The sequence below is a fragment of the Onychomys torridus genome, chromosome 13 (genome assembly GCF_903995425.1).
Source record: "Onychomys torridus chromosome 13, mOncTor1.1, whole genome shotgun sequence".
Classification (NCBI taxonomy): Eukaryota; Metazoa; Chordata; class Mammalia; order Rodentia; family Cricetidae; genus Onychomys; species Onychomys torridus.
In genome coordinates this window covers 33,632,762-33,651,208 of record NC_050455.1, presented here as the reverse complement: position 1 = coordinate 33,651,208, position 18,447 = coordinate 33,632,762, and the positions used below count along the sequence as shown (strand labels likewise).

General features: G+C 43.4%; 1 protein-coding gene across 2 annotated transcripts in view; it reads left to right on the top strand.

Moving 5' to 3' along the window:
• Mcc (MCC regulator of WNT signaling pathway) overlaps nt 1-18,447 on the top strand; it is a 376,902-nt gene that overhangs the window by 274,601 nt on the left and 83,854 nt on the right. For both annotated transcript variants that reach the window (XM_036204583.1, XM_036204584.1), the window contains 2 exons: nt 1,888-2,001; nt 14,498-14,640. In XM_036204583.1, the coding sequence (XP_036060476.1) occupies nt 1,888-2,001; nt 14,498-14,640 (257 nt within the window). The remainder of the gene's footprint in view (nt 1-1,887; nt 2,002-14,497; nt 14,641-18,447) is intronic.

Here is an 18,447-nt window from a genome sequence, read left to right as displayed (position 1 = left end):
AATAGCAGGATGCTGAGCCATGCTTTGAGCTGCCAGGTGCTCTGTGGAGCCTTAAGAAAGTCTTGCAGTTGTCCCAGCTGAGCATTATGGGCCTTTGCTCACTCTCAGACATCTTGTCCTCATGGTACACCGGCATGTGAAGTACCATGGGGTCACAGAGTTAACATCCGTCACAAATGTTTGTTAATTTGAAGGCACATAGATGGATCTCAGCATGTAGAACACACTCTTAGGTACCTGCCTTTTTGTGATTGTCTGTAGAGGCCACCATCAAATTCAGGAGACTCTTTGGGACCTATCTGTCCCATTCATTGAGAGACATCTTTCATCTGGAGAGGCACAGGGCTACCCTGTGAAAATGTGGTGGTCCAGAGAGCCAAGGGTCCAGAAAATATTTTGGCACCCAGCCCAGCAGTCCCAGCAGTCCCACCGACAGTATGATCCTATTATGGACCCTTCTAGTGCGGCTATGGTGGAAGTAGCTTCTCTGTGTATCTCCCCATGTGACATAGTTCAGGATTTTGGGGAGAGGGTCTGCAATATTGTATGCCAGCTTTACCCTTTCATCCTCCCAACCCTTGTAGACAACCCCAGATGAAAGACAGTGAGCTAGGTAGAAGGTGACCAGACTCTCAGTTGGGACCCTTGTGTCCATACCCATGTCTCTTAAAGCACGTGTCAGGTCCTTGTGTGTTTGAAAATCCTGCTCAGGGATTAAGGTGGTCTGTATTGTTCCAGGACCACCTGATCAGGTGACATGCCAGTGCTGGTGCTGCAGGACCAAGGTGACAGCCCCAGCCGTGGAAGGGACTGAACCTTTCTCTTCACCAAACTCTAAACAAAACAAATCTCCAAAAGATTGTATAGCGGGAGCACAGTGGTGTTTGTGCTGAGAAACCATCACATAAACCTTGTATCTGAACAGCAGAGTGACCTTTTCTGGGGGGCCCTAGCCCTACCCCAGACGCAAATACCACCAGATTGCTTGGCATTTCCTTTTTAAATTTCAAGCGTTCCTGGTTTCAAATCAGCGATTGATCTGTTGGTTTGTAGCCTGTGTGCAATTAAGTTAGTCACACTGCTGTTGGAGACTGAGGAACACAGGTGCTTTGAAGCCGCTGCCCACCTCCAACACATCCTAGCAGGGTGCAGAAAGGGTGGTCTTCTAAAACTAAAGTGCTAGTGATCTTGAGATTTGAATTGCGCACTGCCATGCATCCTTAAAGAACACGCCTGTTTGGGCCTCAACTCACATTAAGTCCTAGGGGAAGCTGCAGAGCACCTATGAGAGGCAGCATCTGTTATGATTCCATTTCTAGGTGCAGCACCCTGCAGGGCGCAGGGGTGAGCAGCCTGGGTGCTACTGTGGCTGCAAAGGGAAGGCAGGTATCTGCAGTACCTGGGCAGGCAAGGGCTCCCTGAGGTGGGTGCCGAGATGGGTATGGCGAATGTGTGTTCTCTCATCTCTGGCCTGGAGAGCCACATAAACCCCTCCTGAGGCAGTAGCTTGTACCACCAAATTCTGTATTCAGAATGCCAAGTCTTTCAGATTCTGATCGCAGTGCTTAGCTCTCCCCTCTTTAAATCTGCTGAAGAAGAACTTTCTTTCCAGCTCCTGTTAACCTGAGCAAGCTGGCTGGGGAATGGTGTCTGGGTGGATGGGGGTGTGCTCTTTGGAGCACAGTGCAACATCAGAATTCTGGTTGTGTTTCTCAGCTCACATAAGACCCCGCTTAGGCGTGTTGTTCCTGAGGTCAGTGACTCCTATTCTCAGAAGTGTCCTTCCGGGTGATAGAGTTTTTTTCCTTCTTCGTGGCTATGCTAATCAAAAGAAGGGAAGGGAAGGAACTGGTCTAACCATGGGTCCCTCTCCTTCTGCCGCCACAGCTCCACCTGGCAGCCCTGGCATCCCTCAAGGGAGACATAGTAGAGCTGAACAAGCGTCTGCAGCAAACAGAGCGGGAACGGGACCTTCTGGAAAAGAAGTTGGCCAAGGCACAGGTAAGGGACCCGGATGGGTGTTTTGTTTGTCTAACAGTAAATGTGTGTGTGTGTGTGTGTGTGTGTGTGTGTGTGTGTGTGTGTGTAAATTTTAACAAAACAAATGTGAATTTAATGAGCAAAGGTTCTAGGTGGGTTACTAAAACCAAAACAAAACAAAATAAACCCCAGGATAGATTATCTGGCTTCAACTGTTAACCGTCTGTGTTATGGATGCTGGACATCATGGCCCCTGGCAGTTTGGTTTTTTAGTGAGACTAGCTCCCATACTGGGTCCCGAAATGGTGGAAAGAGCAAAGCTCTCCCTCATTTCTCATTTCTCTGTATATCAGGGCACTAATCCTGTTCTCAAGGGCTCCACCCTTTTTAATCATGTCTCCTAAGTCCCACCACCTCCTACTGTCACATTGGAAACAGAGTGGTACCCAGCACTTGGGGGTTGGATACAGATGCAGTTCATAGCATCCTCACACCCATTGCACCCAGTCAGGGAACAGAATCTGCCTCCCACTCCACACCTCCTTCTGTCCAGTCCAAGCTACACTTCCCTTCCTATAAAGTTAACCTCTGGGATGACTTTCCTGCTAAGAGTTCTTTCTTCTTTACAGTTTCCCATTCAAGTTTGCAACCATAGATGGAAGGGTTTAATTTTTTTTTAATAAAAAATCACTTTGTTCTAAGGAACTCACATGAAATCAAGATACAGCTGGTTCAAGGCAGCCACTCAAACACTTTCCCATCCCAAACTCCAATATTTCAGCAAACTTCTATATAGCTAGAATGGGCATTGTAAAACCTATGGTTTTACTCTTCTGATATTAATTATGTTTTTATTCACTTACCCAACACATGAAAAATCTGTGATGGAGCTGAAATGAGAAAGAAATCACTTTATATCCTCTTCCATCATTTATGTGCCTTTGGCCTGCATCCTGCTCTTCCTTGCCACATCATATTACCTTATGTTCTGTTTCCTTTCTAACGGCGCTCTCTCTCTCTCTCTCTCTCTCTCTCTCTCTCTCTCTCTCTCTCTCTCACACACACACACACACACACACACACACACACACACACACACACACCTGCTTACCTATATTCATGTATTATAAGTTAGGTTCTGCATTTGAGGGAGAACATGTGTATTTTTTTTCTTTCTACATTTGGATGACCTTCATTAATCTAATTTTCAAGTATTAATATAATTTCCAAGTTTATTTATTTTCCTACAAATTTCATTTTCCTTACAGCAGAACACTATTACAGGTTGATCTCACTCATTTAAAAAAATAGGCATTTTCTTTAAATACTTAGAATATAAAGATTTATTCTCTAGGCCTTTTTTGCTTTTTAGTAATGATTTTTAAGCTTGGCCATTGCACCTAGTTAACCACATCTGTTGGTGACTGCACACTCCTGGGATAGTTGAACCCATCCTGCCTCTCCTGCCATCCAGAGGGGTGCTCAGATTCACATCCACTCCCCTTGGTAAAACTGTAAAATGTATCCTTTCACCAGCAAACACATAGTAACCTACCCCGTTGCTGATCTTTCTTAGATGTTAGCAGCTGTTGATATGTAGTTTCGAGTCCAGTGGTTCTCAATCTTCCTAATGTTGTGACCCCTTAACACAGTTCCTCATGTTGTGGTGACCCCCAACCATAAAATTATTTCATTGCTACTTCATAACTGTAATTTTGCTACTGTTATGAATTGTCATGTAAATATCTGATATGCAGGGTAGCTGACATGCAACCCTTGTGAAAGAAGGGGTCACAACTCACAGGTTGAGAACTGCTGGTCTGGGTGTATTGCTTCATTAGGACTTGAAACGCGTGACATTTTAGTTGAATTATCCCAAGGTTACTACTGGAGACGCTTTTGCTGGGAAATTCCCCACCTGCTGTTTGTTCAAATGTGATGCATTTCAAAGGGTAAACATAAAACAAGCACCTGAATCCTGCTATTTATTTAACCTTTGTCAGGAGGATGCATTGATTCGCCGTGATGCTCTAAAAGTGCTCTCTTGTTATTTAATATTATTAAGAATTTATGCATCTAAATATATTTGAATTTCAATCTATTGTAATTATTTTCCTTATAAAAGCTCCAGTGGGTACTATTTTTAGCCAGGTAGAGCCTTGGGTTCCTTATGAGTCTTAGAGTGTACTGAACAGTCACTCCAGACATCCAGAGTACATTTCATATCCCCAAAGCTAGAAGCAGCTATTCTTGAAACACCCACAGTTTTTCCCAGCAGGCAGGATTTCCAGACCATTGTCTGGGTACTCAGGATGCTTGCTGCTTCTGGATTGCTTATTGTATTGGGCCTCTTTTGCGGATAGAATCAGAAAGCTATTTTTATTAACCAGTGTGAATATGTATATATTTTATTATGTGTAAAGTGGAAGATAAAATGTCTTGGGAGCTCATGTTTGTCCCTCCATTGCAAATTCAGATGGTGCCATGTGCTTGCTTAAGTCCTGTTTTAAAATCCCACTTGCTTCAGCTAGGGCAGATGTTAGAGTTAGAATGTTCCATAATCATTCATTTGCTCTATTCCCCATTACAGACAAACAGTCACAGAATAACAGTCTCACTATAGCTCACATAGTTATTGATAAATTCTTCAAATGCTTTCTCTTTCAGTTATGTAGGCATTTGGAAGTAATATTCCCCAGGATTTTTATATCAGTGTCCTCCAATTTATAATTAGATCCTTTGAGTAGACTCATGGAATAATTCTCCCAAAGTTCTTGAGTACCAAGATGGGTATATATATATACTCATCCTCTGGGAGTCAGTTTGCTGGACTTGAGGTCTCCTTGAACGTGCTGTTATCTTGCTGTGTCAAGCATGGGAAGCTGCTGTGGCATGTGATGGGGACACACTTTCCTTATGTTTTCAAAACTCTTACTCTATCAAGATCAGTGGTCTCAACCTGTGGGCTGCGACCCCCCTTGAGGATTGAGTATCAGCTATCCTGCCTATCAGATATTTGCGTTATAATTCATAACAGTAGCAAAATTACAGTTATGAAGCAGCAACAAAATAATTGTTATGGTTGGGAGTCATCACAACATGAGGAACTGCATTAAAGAAAGGGTCATAGCATCAGGAAGGTTGAAAACTACTATATATATTCACAGGGTTCTTTCCTTTCAGATTTCTATATATTCTTTATTCCTATATATATTTTCATATATTCACTATATATAGTCAAAGGGTTTTTTTTTCCTTTTTTGGTTTTTCAAGACACTATATATATTCACAGGGTTCTTTCCTTTCAGATTTCTATATATTTTTAGTTCTCTATATATTTTCATATATTCACTATATATTCACAGGATTTTTTCCTTTCATCTTTTTCTTTCCTTCTTTTCCTAGTTTTGCCAGATTTAGTCTTCAGCCTTTTTGTTTGAGAACCTTGTGTTTGCTGTGTATTCTTTTGATTGTATTGAATTGGGAAGTGATGTTTTTTGATTGTGGTATGGATGTTTTGCCTGCATGGATGTATGTGCACCAAGTACATGCCCAGCACCTGAGGTGGCCAGGGGAGAGTGTTAGAACTCCTGGAACTTGAGTTGCATATGGTTGTAAGTAGCTGTGGGTGCTGGGAATAGAACCCTGGCCTCTGGCAGAGCAGCCAGTGCTCTTAACAACTGAGCCGTCTCTCCAATTTGATTTTGGGGAAGTTTATAATAAATATGTGTCTTACTATTAGTTTTATTTCCTGGCTTAGATTTCTTCATCGTTTGTATATCGTTTCCTCTTTGCCCAGCTTTAGTTATTTCATTGTCTCAAGGCCTGTGTATGTCTTTTTAAATGTATTTCCACTCTGTGGTGTTCTGTTCCTCTTCTGTGCTTTTTGGCTTCGTATCCATTCCTACAATGACATTATTTTTATTTCTCATTCTGTGCTGAGCTCTGCCACCTCATTTCTGACTTTTTCTGATTGTGAATTGTGTTTATTTATGCCTCACACCTGTTTCTTAAATCTTCCAGTGATTTTAAAACAGGCTATTGCTTGGTTTTCCTCTCTGTGTGGGAGGGGGTCATTAACTCACTGTGTAGTATGGGCTGTCTTTTCTTGTATAGGATTTGACCTCAATATTTTTCTAGGCTTTGCTTTGATGTGATATGAAAGCATGTTTTCTTTGGACTTTTATTTATTTGCTTACTTTGAAAGACTTATTAGTTTAATTGTGTGTGTGTGTGTGTGTGTGTGTGTGTGTGTGTGTGTGTGTGTGGTGTACACACACAGGCCAGCAGAGGGTGTCAGATGCCCTGGGGCTGGAGTTTCAGGTAGTTACAAGCTTCCTGATGTAGGGGCTGAGGACCAAAGTGGGCTCTTTTACAATAGCAGTCCTTGCTAGTAACTGCTGAGCCATCTCTACACCCCTCCTTGAACTTTTAAGGAATGGGGGTTCATGAAAGCAGTTTGAGATCATAGCACGTATGACAGCTGCTTCTTGACCTTCCTGGTTCTGCGCCTCTGTTTCATTTCTGGATCTTTTCTTTTCCTCTATCATCTCCATCCCGATCTGTTTAGATGCTGCCCTGAGGTTTTTCTTGCTCTAGACAGGAACCCTGGGGACCAGTCTTTATAGTTTCCAGGGCGAGACCGCCTTGGTCCTTCATATCTTCTGATGGGCCTTTCCCACCTCACACCTTGGCATCAGTATAGTCTTCCTGGGTCTACCTGTTTTCTCCAGTTGGCCTTCAGGCTTTTTCTGTGAACACCTATTGGAATTTTTCACTCATCAGAGTCACTCTTGATTCTGATAGGCCAACACAGACACCCCTCAGATCTAACAGAGATTTTGGTTCATTCTTACCTACATGTATCTTGTTTTCCAAGAGACACTACATTCAAGATTTTAAACTGCTGTGTAAATATATGCTCACTTTATTTTTTTTTTAATGTGGTAATTCAAAGCATTAAAAAAACAAAAACAAAACCCACCAGGGTTATTTTTAAAAAGCAATTTTAAAATTTCAATTTGTCAGGCTTGGGGGTGATACAGCTTTGTAATCCTAGCTACTCAGGAGGGTGAGGAAGGAGAATTACAAGTTCAGTGTCTGCCTGGGCTACAAGGAGAGCTCAAGGCCAGGCTGGACAACTTAATGAGCCTTTGTCTCAAACTAAAAGGTTAAAGCAGTATGTGTTGAACCTCAGAGGTGGACCGCTTGCCTAGAACACATGAAGCCCAGCTACACTCCACACTCCTCCAAGGAAGTAAGCATGTCAGTGGCACATTATTGATAACTATGGTGGGGGACAAGTGTCTAAGACAGATGGAGCGCTATAGCTCAGGTGGCTCTGCATCTTGAGGCAATCCTCCTGCCTCAGTATCTCAAGTCCTGGGATTACAGGCCTTTGCCACCACATCTGGCTTTACATGGCTATTTTTTAAGTGTATCCTATCACTAGTACATTACTTTTGTATTCAGAAAGGAAATAGTTGAAGAAAAGTTTACAGCTAGGGGGAAAAACATTTTTGGTTTTGTTGTAGACACTGTTCTAGGAGGCCTTGGAAAGTTCTAGGGAACTCGCATGTCTCACGATCACAGGTGGCTTGAATCTGGTGGTAGAAGGTGAAGGAAGAAGACTGGTTGGTTTTATGCTCAGTCAGCTGCCTTCACATTTGACAGACAGCCAGGCAGATGAGCCGCTCCATACCCTAGGTCAGAGGAGCGCTTGAGCAAGACCACTAGTGCTAATTCCTCACTCCAGGATTCTCTGCGTGACATTTTTTGGTTTCGGTTTTTGCACTTAGGTGAAAATTTTACCTAAATTATTACCCATTAGATTGCAAAAGAATAATGGCATTATAGTATTTCCAGTGGTCTTTGTGAATTGGAACTTTCTAAAGGCCTTATCAGAGCAAGTTCTTTTAAACAGAAAGTGCTACTTTTGTGTTCAATAACAGCAAAATGATATTAAGTAACTGTGGTTTCTAACTTGTACTTATCCAAAGGCCATCACTGTGGGCAGTTATTATTGGTGAGACTCCCCCTATTTCCCCCCACACCGTGCGTGTGTGCATGCGTGTGTGCGTGCGTGCGTGTGTGTGTGTGTGTGTGTGTGTGTGTGTGTGTGTATGTGTATGTGTGCGTGAGTATGTGTGTGTGTGTGTGTGTGTGTGTGTGTGCCCTTTTCCTCCTCTCCAGCTTTTATTTATTTATTTAAAGAAAATTGTACATGATTTCAACTTACAGCTGGCAAGCCCTCCAGTCTTGGACCTTAAAGCATGACCATTTTGATATTTATTAGGATTTACGTTTGCAAAGACAAAGCTGTTTGCTCAGGGGATAGCAAAAAGACAATAGAAAACTTTATGGTGCTTTATCTGAGGTTGCTCAGCTCCTTTGGGGCTTATTTGTGTTTAAGCCTTCTCACATAATAGCTTTTGATGGCATTTTTTTTACTTCCGATGATACCAATCATGTCTAAGGCCAGCTTATATTTGCATTTGTACACAAGTCTTAAAAGTTACCTTGTGCACACTTCACTAGAGAGATGCCTTTCAAATTATAAAAGCGAACAAATGAACAAAACAAACAAACAAAAACCCCTAGGATCCAGGAAAGAGAATATAAGGAAATGTCAGCCTAGCTTTCCTGATCCCTTACAAAGATGGATTGATTCTAGTAAAGCTAAATGCAATGAACAGATAGTGCTGTGCTGTCTTGTGCCTGGGTAAATGATGTCCATTTGAAGCTTTCTCAGCTTCTGGAAGAGCAATGCACGTGAAATTTGTTCTGGGCCTGGAGGAAGTTTTACCATTTCCAAATATTATAGTGCCATGATCAACAACACTGTAAACAATAGATGGTGTTTACATGCATTGGGGCATCACCAGAAGAAATCCAACATCTGTCCAATAATTATTGATGACACTAGAATTGGTTGAATAAAAGTAGGTTTGCTAAATTAGGACTGTGCGATCGATCCTAGACAGAATTTTAGAAATTGTCCTCGGATGGAAGTGAAATGCTGGGTAAGAAGCCAATATCAATAAGAAAGAGAAGACAGAATCCTTGTATTAATTTTCTGCTGCTGTGCACCAAGCTGCTGCCAGCACAATACAACTAATAGTACTGTGCGGCACATCCCCACACTTTCAAACTGAGCAGGTGCAGCACAGATCTGCCCGCACTTACCCGTGTACCCACATTCATTCACATCAGCAGTGGGGTGGGGGCACTTCCTGCTGCAAAGCTCTTTAACTTCAGAAAGCAAGCCCCCTCAGTTGTCGCACACAGGCGCTCAAGAAAGAAAATTTGTAGTTTCCGTGAAATGGAATAGAGAGAGAATATTTTCTTTCATGGGCTTTTTAAAAATTTTTTTCCTGAGATGAAGATGTAGTTTGCAGGCATTTTCTTGGTTAGCTCCTTGCCCTTTCTTCTTTGTGAATAGCATTCTGTGGTGACATGGTGACTGCTGCAACTCTGTGCTCCTTCGTGGCATTTGAATTTGTCTCTCCTTCTCCAGCTTGCCCTCACCACCCTTTTCCCTAAGGAGAACCGTGACGGAGCTTATAATCAGAATACCCTGAGTACTATTAGTTGTGACCAGCCCAGTGTGACCCTGAGAAAGTAACCTTCACATCTTGCCATATTTTAAACGGGAGAGGTGCTGACCCCTTTCCAGGATGGCTGAGAGGGTTAACCCATTAATGATGGCACTGCATTTTTCAAGAAGCCAGTTCATAATGCTCTTAGGTTTGACAGCTGAGACAAATGTGCTGATTAAAGATCAGTGGTCTCTGTGGAATAAGCTAAACACCAGTGAAGAGCATTATCAGAACCAGAAAGCCCCCAGTATCACTGCACAGGCCTTTCCACCAGGCCTCATGTTCCCAGACAGGTCTGTCTCAAGGCTTGATTTGGGATTGTACCACTAGCAGAGATGTGCCTAAAGGGTTTTATTCCCAGCACTTGAAACGATGCTTTTGTTTGTTTTAACTTCACTTTTACCGTGTTTTTGTTTACATATGTGGATGTGTTTGTACACACACGCACCACAGTGTACCTGTGGAGGCCAGAGGACAACTTGCAGGACTTGGTTTTCTCCTTCCATCATGTGGCTCCCAGGGATGGAACTCCAGTCTTCAGGTTTAGCCACAAGCACCTGTACCCTTTGGACCATCTTGCTGGCCCTCGCTGTTGTTTGTTTATATTAAACATTATTGCACTTAGGCAGCTTCAGCAATTTATATGGCTAGATGCAGGTATTTATAGGGGTTTTCATTCCTCCCTCCTCATGATAGTGTTGAGGCCTTGAAATGAGCTCAGGATATGTATTAAGTGTCAGATTAAAAAAAAATAATCCAGGAAAAACAAAACACTCTGATACTTAATCACAAACTGAACGTCTGTAGTTATAGGGAAAATCTAGACTCCCAGTGATATTGACCTCTAGAAATGTGCAGGCAAGGCGCCGCAGCCACAGGCTTTCTGGCTGGGCTGCGCTGGTCGCATCAGTCAGAGATTGAATTTAGAGTAGGAGAAGGGCGAGCCCACGATGCAATTACTGCAGTAATGGGGAGAAAAGCAGAGGCACATTGTTTCAAGCTACTTCTTGCCTTTCGCGTTGGAAATGTAGCAGGCATTTGTGTATGGGAAAGCAAAGCAAACAATAACAACCAGATGGTAAAGGTGCCACGAGACACGCTTATTGCTCCTAGCTCCTGTTAAACAGGTAATCCCCGAATGATTGAGGTGTAGCTGGAGCTACCGACAGAAGCTGGCGTTCCCCAGTTTCACACACTGTGGGAACTTGGGTGCTTCTGTCCACGTTAGGGGTGAGGATGGAGATGTCTAGGATTTCTAGCTCTTCTTTGGTGCTGTCCAACATAGTATCTCCTGGTGTCTACTGGGGCCCATGAGAAGCTTGGAGAGGAAGAAGAGGGAGGTTATGGATATCACCAAGTGACTCAAACAGAATTAGAAGGATGTTTTGGGGGGTGCATTTTTTGTTTTTTAGCAGTTTTTGCATGTTACTTGAGTTACAGTAAATAAAACAGTCACTTCATATTGAGTCTGTTTTCCCATGTACAAAATGATTTGATCAGTCAGGATATGCAGTAATAGCAAGCAATCCCTGATATCAAATATCTTACTAGGAGCTCATGGAGGTAGGTGTGTGCATGCGCGCAAACCTCACCTAGACCTAAGTTTATCAACTGTATCTCTCCTGGAATGTCACTACTCACCATGACCCGAAGAAGGACATGTGGTAAATCCTACAAGAGTTCTTAATGACAAAATGGCATGTAATCACCCATCTCATGGGCCAAAACAAGTTCCAGGGGCCTGTGTTAGCCTTAGGCAGGAAGACAAGTACAGCTGTACTCTTGTGCACAGAAGGCAGTAATACACACAGCGTTGGTGAAGGCCCCGTTGGCCACCTCAGCAGGGTTGCTAATGTTTATCTTCCAGGTGTAGCCCTGCATACACTAACTGGGAGAGACAGAGACGCCGTTTGAAAAAGGGTTGTGTAAATGGGTTTATGAAACCCTGAGTGGACCTCTGGGCATTATAAAAATATGTAAATAAATAACTAAAAAATTAAAAGATCAGTTTGACACTTGTTTTCAAATGAATTCAAATGAATGTACAATGTAACAAAGCGTGTTGGCATATAGCGAAAACAGTGTTGAACGGAATGCTTATGTCAATTTATGCCTATATTTTTAAAAAGAGAAATCTCAAGAATACCTATCACTGTATCTCAAGATGCTCAAAAAGCCAGGACAAACTGAACCTACAATTAGTAGAAGGAAGAAAATGATGGTCAAACAGGAAGTAGATGAGACTGAACCTAAGAATACATAAAGGACCCTTGAAACCAAGGTCTGCTTCTCTAAGCTGACATAGACCCTTGGCTAGACTAAGAAATAAAAAAGGCAAACAATCAGAGATAAAACAGGGACTGCATCTCCGAGTTGTCGCTTGTAATTGGTCACTGCAGATTATCATGAACAACTAAGTGATTTAACAACCTAGAAGATTCCTGGATGCCAGCGCCGCACAGGGCCTGAAGCACCCGGCTGCTACCGTTCTCCCCTCCTTCTTGAGTCTGTGTTTCTTATTCTCCAAAAACTCCAGGATTCCTTTAGTCCATTCAATTATAGTGACCACAGTTCCTTCAAGCCCCCATGGCACTAGATAGTCTCTTAGACATTTGGGGCAATCCAGAGATGTCTAGTACTTGTTAAAGGCACTGCTAAATTCAAGAAGCTTCCTAGTGCTTAACAAACAACAACAAAACTATACTTACGGGAAAATGTAGGGATGTGAGCCAACATCCTTGCCCTCAGCTAAAAGGGTTGTTTCTCCCGTCTGTCCGCCCTGGTAGCTGCAAGCGCTGTTCCCTACTGAGTTCAGGCTCCCCAGAGTCTCTCGCTCCTGCACACCCGTCCAAGCAGACTTTTCCACTGGAAGCCAGGGCAAAGGTGGTTCAGCACCACATGCCATCCTCTCCCTCTCCATCTGGTGTCTCCTAAACCCAGCCATTCCCACAGGATCTTTGTTTGGGGTGGGCCAGAGCAGTGTGCAGGGATGCCTGTGTCGTCTTGTGCTGACTTTCACGTCACTTAGCCGCCTTTTACTCATCTCAACACTGAACCTCTTCATTGTTGATGGGGTTCTGCCATCTCTGGACAGCCCAGGTGGTGGTAGTAGCCTGTTGTTCCACAAAGACTGCAGGAAAGGAGGAATGAGGGAGGGAAGGTGGGGACATGGATGCTCATTAAGCTTGTGTGGGAAGCATCACACAGAAAACTGTGTCTAGTGAACTAACCGGATGTTGAGAGCCAGCATAGCCATGGCATCTTCACAAGAGTGTGTATTCTACAGGTGTATGAATACAACACATACTATTTGGGGGTGGGAATAAAGAGCTCACGATGCCCTTCGAGACCCGAAAGGAACAGTAGTCTACACGTAGATGTTTCAGAGAAAGACAGGGGCTGTTGATTTAGCCACCAAAGCTGGTTTTAATACACTAACATTTTGTGGACTTCTCTGACTTCTAACAATTAGTGGGTTGTGGATGAAAAAGTCCTAAAATGCACCAAAGGAGATTGTTCTGCTTAGGAAAGCTTCCACTTAGGCATGGCTTTTTGAGGGCTAGGGTTTAAACCCAGAGCCACTGAGCAATGTCTCCAGACCCTTCAAAGTGGCCTTGCTCTTACTTCTGGCCCCATTGACTCCGGTGGCTTCACCTTGAGTGGATGTTATTTGGTGTTGAGGTCATCATCGAACACAGCAGTTCTTCTGGAAGCAGCTCTCCTAGGAAGGTTTACGATAGATAGATGATGTGTAAGCCTTGCTTGTCCAATTCTTGTTTCCAGAGTTCTGAGGGTCCCAGGTCCCTGCCCAGGGTGATACCATTGGAAACGTAGCAGACTTGGGGAAGGGGAGGGTGTATGAGATAGTGGTTAAGAAGCCTTACCCCTTTCCCTGCCACAGGCCGGCCTGAAAATGCACACCTGCAGAGCTGGCTGGAGAGCACATATGGCTCTTGGCATTCGGAAAACCTTGTTGAAAGTGAAATTAAAATTTCCCTGCTGGACAGGAAATTAATAACCGCTGAGTCTAGCCGACAAGGCCAGAGCTAGACCACTTGTTCCATCACCTAGCATGTTTTATTGTTATGTAAATGAGATCAGCTGCCACTGCCGCAGGGAAATTGAGGCGGGTAGAGGGAAATAATGGGGACGGGTTCCTTAGGCTTTACATTCCCTCTGCAAAAGCATTTTTTCCTGGCATGCACTGATTTTTTTTTACTCCATCAGTGCATAGGCACAGGGAAGCTTTGAGGCCTCTTTTGTCATTATTTCTATAAAGTAGCCTTCATGGCTGTGACACATTGCCATTTACTCATTTCATAACACTTCGAGATCACCCACAGTGAGCTGGGCCATATGCCACCAGGGTGGGGGAGGTGGCGAGGACTGAATAATGGAATATCTAGTGTCTGCCTTCTGGGACTTACAGTTTGGAAGAAGAGGATATTGGATAGCAACCACGAGTCCCCCACCCCCACTGAAACACCCATTACACCACTTAGTGTTTGGGGTTGAAAAGTTACTGAAGCATACTGTGGAAAACGAAGCGAATTGGTAGAAGGAACTAAGGGACAGGAGACTGTGGATGAAGCAACTCTGTGTAAACTTAGGGGCATTTACTTGAGATGCAGAATCTGACGGTCCATTTCTTGGTTAGGAGCCAGCAGGTACTCTGTAGAGGGTGATGCAGAATGAAGGAGTATTAGAAAAGCAAAACCCTGCATCTCCTCCCAAGGCACTGTAAATTTTCATTGGGGCTTCAAGGGTTAGTTTGGGGTTGGAGCAGGTGAGTGTCTTATTAAGGACATTCCAGTGTTGAGAGCAATAGCTTGAAGCCATAAAATGTAGAATCATTCTCCACAAGGCAAAATGTCAACACATCCACGTGTCCATCTTCTGTCCTGTGTTCTTGGTCCTAGTGTGAACAGTCACACCTCATGAGAGAGCATGAAGATGTCCAGGAGCGCACAACCCTTCGCTATGAGGAGCGCATCACAGAACTCCACAGCATCATTGCAGAGCTGAACAAGAAGATAGATCGCCTGCAGGGTACCACCATCAGGTATGTACAGCTGCTCCATCTAGCCTGTGCTTGTCCTTGGTGTGCTGGAGTTGAAGCAGGCCTGTGAGTCACTGTGCCAGTCATATGCCTTGATTCCTGTTGTCCCCTTCTGATTCTGATCCTCACAACCACCCCGGCAGGTGGACAGAGTGGGAGTTGTGATGCTCAATTGATTGCTAAGGGTATAGAATCAGCAATCAAGTAAAAGGCTTTAGTAACAAGTTCTAGGCGGGTGCTGCTCTGCCCTAGATTGACAGCAGTTGGATGTCCTTACAGTCTCCTTTGTTTATCAGATCTGCTCCAGACTTCATGCCTCCCTTACTGCTTCTGAGACCCATGGATGTGGCTTACAGCTAAGCGTTATATGGGATTCTCGATAATCTGTTAATATTTTGAGCTAATCCCAAGCTGTACATCAATGGCGACACTCATCCTCTTAGCAGATTCAAGCCTTGACCCATCACTTCACTAGAAAGAAAGATTTGACCCATCAGTTTACTGGTGAGAAAGGCAGGCGTCAAAAGAGCGCTAATAGGGAACAGTTATGTTCGGCAGAGAGCAGAGGTAGCATTGGAGCCCAGAGACTCGCTTTCGCTTAGTTTTCTTTCTCTGAAGATGCCCGTCAGGGACTCTGCCTCCCTGGCTTACCGGTTCATTTGGCTCCTGAATCTGCAACACTCACAGCTCTGTCCCCTGCATGTGCCCTGTGGTTCAGGGACATGTGCTGAGGAGCTGAGGTGGTGGACAGGGAGCATCCCTGTGCAGAGAAGCTGTTAGTACCTACTTTCCTAAACAAAGGGTGCTTTGTTCAGGAAGGATTCGCATAAGCCCGAATTGAAAGAATCTCAGGAGCAGCTGCTCCGAATTCTCCCTGGAGAAGTTCTGGCTCATAAGATACTTTGGATGTATTTTGTTCCAACTCTGAGAGGCGCAGTAATGATGGGGCTTCTTGGTGAGGGTGCTGACGGGCATCTGTTTTCTGGGCAAAATCATGGAAAATTTTACACTGACTTGGAACCGCACGATAAATTTTGTATTCTAATTTAGATCCTTAAGGTTTTAAAATTGTATCCTGGTCTACAGAGTGATTGTGGGTTAGAAATACATGAGCAAAGAAAAGATTTTAGCCCAAAGATATGATTATAGTAGATTTCAAAGAGCCTAACAGAGAATGTTGGCAAATTGACGATTTCCATAAAAATGAGTTGTACTTTTAAAATCCTGAGAAGGTGACAGTGAATGGGTGTAGTCAGTTGTGAAATAAGCACAGCACACATCAAGGGAACAACTCAATCTCAAGATGTTTAAATTGGATGTAATGGCCTGACCGTTGCACTTGTGTATTCTGTGAGCTGCTTGACCATAAACATGCATTTGTGCCTCTGACTTAAAGGACGATTGCATCTGTGCAGATGTCGCACAACACTCTACCTGTTTCCATTATGTAAATGAGCTAGCTCCTCCTCAAGGGGACTCCTGGCCAGGTTGTAAGATGTGCTAGATGTGAGAGAAGGGTCTTCCAGAGGCTAGGGCATGGCCCCGGCTGACAGCTCTCCAGTGATTGTATTTGTCCCCTACCCTTGGTATGCTGTGGCAGCCCCCGCTCAGGAACAACACCCCATGGATGGATTTTTAACTGCTGTGACATACCCCAGTATCTGTTTGCATCCTTTTTCTGATACCCAAGTTTAAAGGGAAAGCAGAGGTAGTGGAGGGTTGGAGAGACGATTCAGCCGTTAAGAGCACTGGCTGCTCTTCCAGACGTCCCAGAGTTTAATTCCCAGTAACCACATGGTGGCTCATAATCATCTATAGTGAGATTTGATGTCTCCTTCTGGCATAAAGTTGTACATGTAGGCAGAGCACTCATAAACGTAAAAATAAGTAAAAGAAATGTTAAAAAAAAAAAAGCAGTGGAAGGATTTTATATGTCCTCATCCTCATACGACTTTGAATTCTCTTCTTAGTCATACACCTAAAAACCCACACCAAAAATGTTTTCTTTTCATCCTTGCAACATGGATGCAAGTTGACCCATGTTAAAGGAACAGGCATCTACTAAGGAATATGATAACGGTGCCACAGCTAACCACATGGCCCTTTGCCGTATCCATGCTCTTAGAGAAAGAGTAATTTTGGTGTCGCGTCTCACAAAGGAACATGTGAACAAAGCAGAAGTAGCTCAGCAAGACAACTGTTTCTACAAAAGGGATGCATGAGTGAGATCCCGCAGGGTGGACAAGCCCAAGCACAGGGGACATGAAATGCACTTGGGTTTTATTCCTGTACAGGTGGTAACTGTCTTTTCCCCATTGTCTGGGATCCAACCTCATGCTCTTTCAACACTGGCTGGTTGTACAATAGTCAAAGCAAAGGAGATGAAGGAAGGAAGGAAGAGGCAGGCGCACAAAAGTTTTACTGGGTATTAAAACATTTGCATCAAAGTCTGTAAGGGAAGAGATAAAAGATTTGCATAAAAGTCTTACAAGCTGGAAGAGATAAGAATTAAATCCCTTGTCCTAAATAGGTTTTATATTGTTTGACAGAAAAGACTAGCATTTGATGTTTCTTAGAATACCATTGAACTACAAAGAAAAAGTAGTTGTAATATAATATTATAGTGACAATATTAATATATTATATAATGTATAATATGTATAATATAGAACACAAATATAATTTGTACATATATAATATATTACCTATATGTATAAGATATGTAAAATATATAATATAATATGATATAATATAGTATTATAGAGTGGCTAGAGTGACATGTGAGGGACATGTAGGGCTGCCAATATGCCGTAAGGTAGTAAGGACGGTGTTTGAAACCTGGAATTTGCTAGTCTATTGCCTAGAAATTGTGAGCAGTTTAATAGATTAGAGCAAGCTAATACTGGGGTAGGCCTTCTAAGGATAAAGACTTTGAAATACTTTACTAGGTAAAACACTGATTCTGGGCTGGAGATGAGGCTTGGTGGCTAAGGGCATTTGTTGCTCTTGCAGAGCACATGAGTTCAGTTCCTAGAACCTATATGGTGGTCCATAGCACCAGTAGCTTCAGTCTGGGGTGTCTGATACCTGGTTTTGGCCTCCAAGGGAACCAACCGGGCACATACTATGTGGCGCGTATATATACACGCAGGCAAAACACTCGTGCACATAAAATAAATAAATCTTTAGAAAAAGAAAGAACTAAATCTAACGAAATGGGCTGCTGCCCAAACCAAAATAAGCATATTCCCTAGGAGAAAGAAAAAGGAAGTTTTAATAATGACAGCTCCAGCTTCATGACCAGTAGAGAAGGTAGCTAAAGTTGACGTATTTTTCTGGTTTTGTACATATGCATTGTGTGTCTCTTGATTTCCTGTTACTTGTGTGTGGTGAATTGGTGAAAGTTGTAATTCGGTGGCTAGGTGTGATAATGTCTAGTCAAGTTTGCCATTGGCTCGAGGAGGTCCCCGACAGTACATACAACAGGTGATGGTGTAGTGGGTTTCCATTTTGAGGAGCAGCTGAACTCATTCCATTGACCAGAGGGACAGTTACAGGAGGTTGCTGCTTTGCTGTTGTGGTTGAGAAATTGAACTGATCAAGAGGGCTTATCACTGAGCAGTCCTTGAGTGAAGACTGTAATGACTGTCTCCTGGCCCAAGGACTGTTTCCCGCTCTTTCTCCATTTCCCCCAAATCAAAGGCATTCTGGGCCTGGGCCTACTTCCCAGACCCCCTTCCCAGCTGTGTTCTGGATAGTTTTCAGTCTGGTAATGAAGGGTGTGGGAGGAAGTAGAGGCATTAATCATTC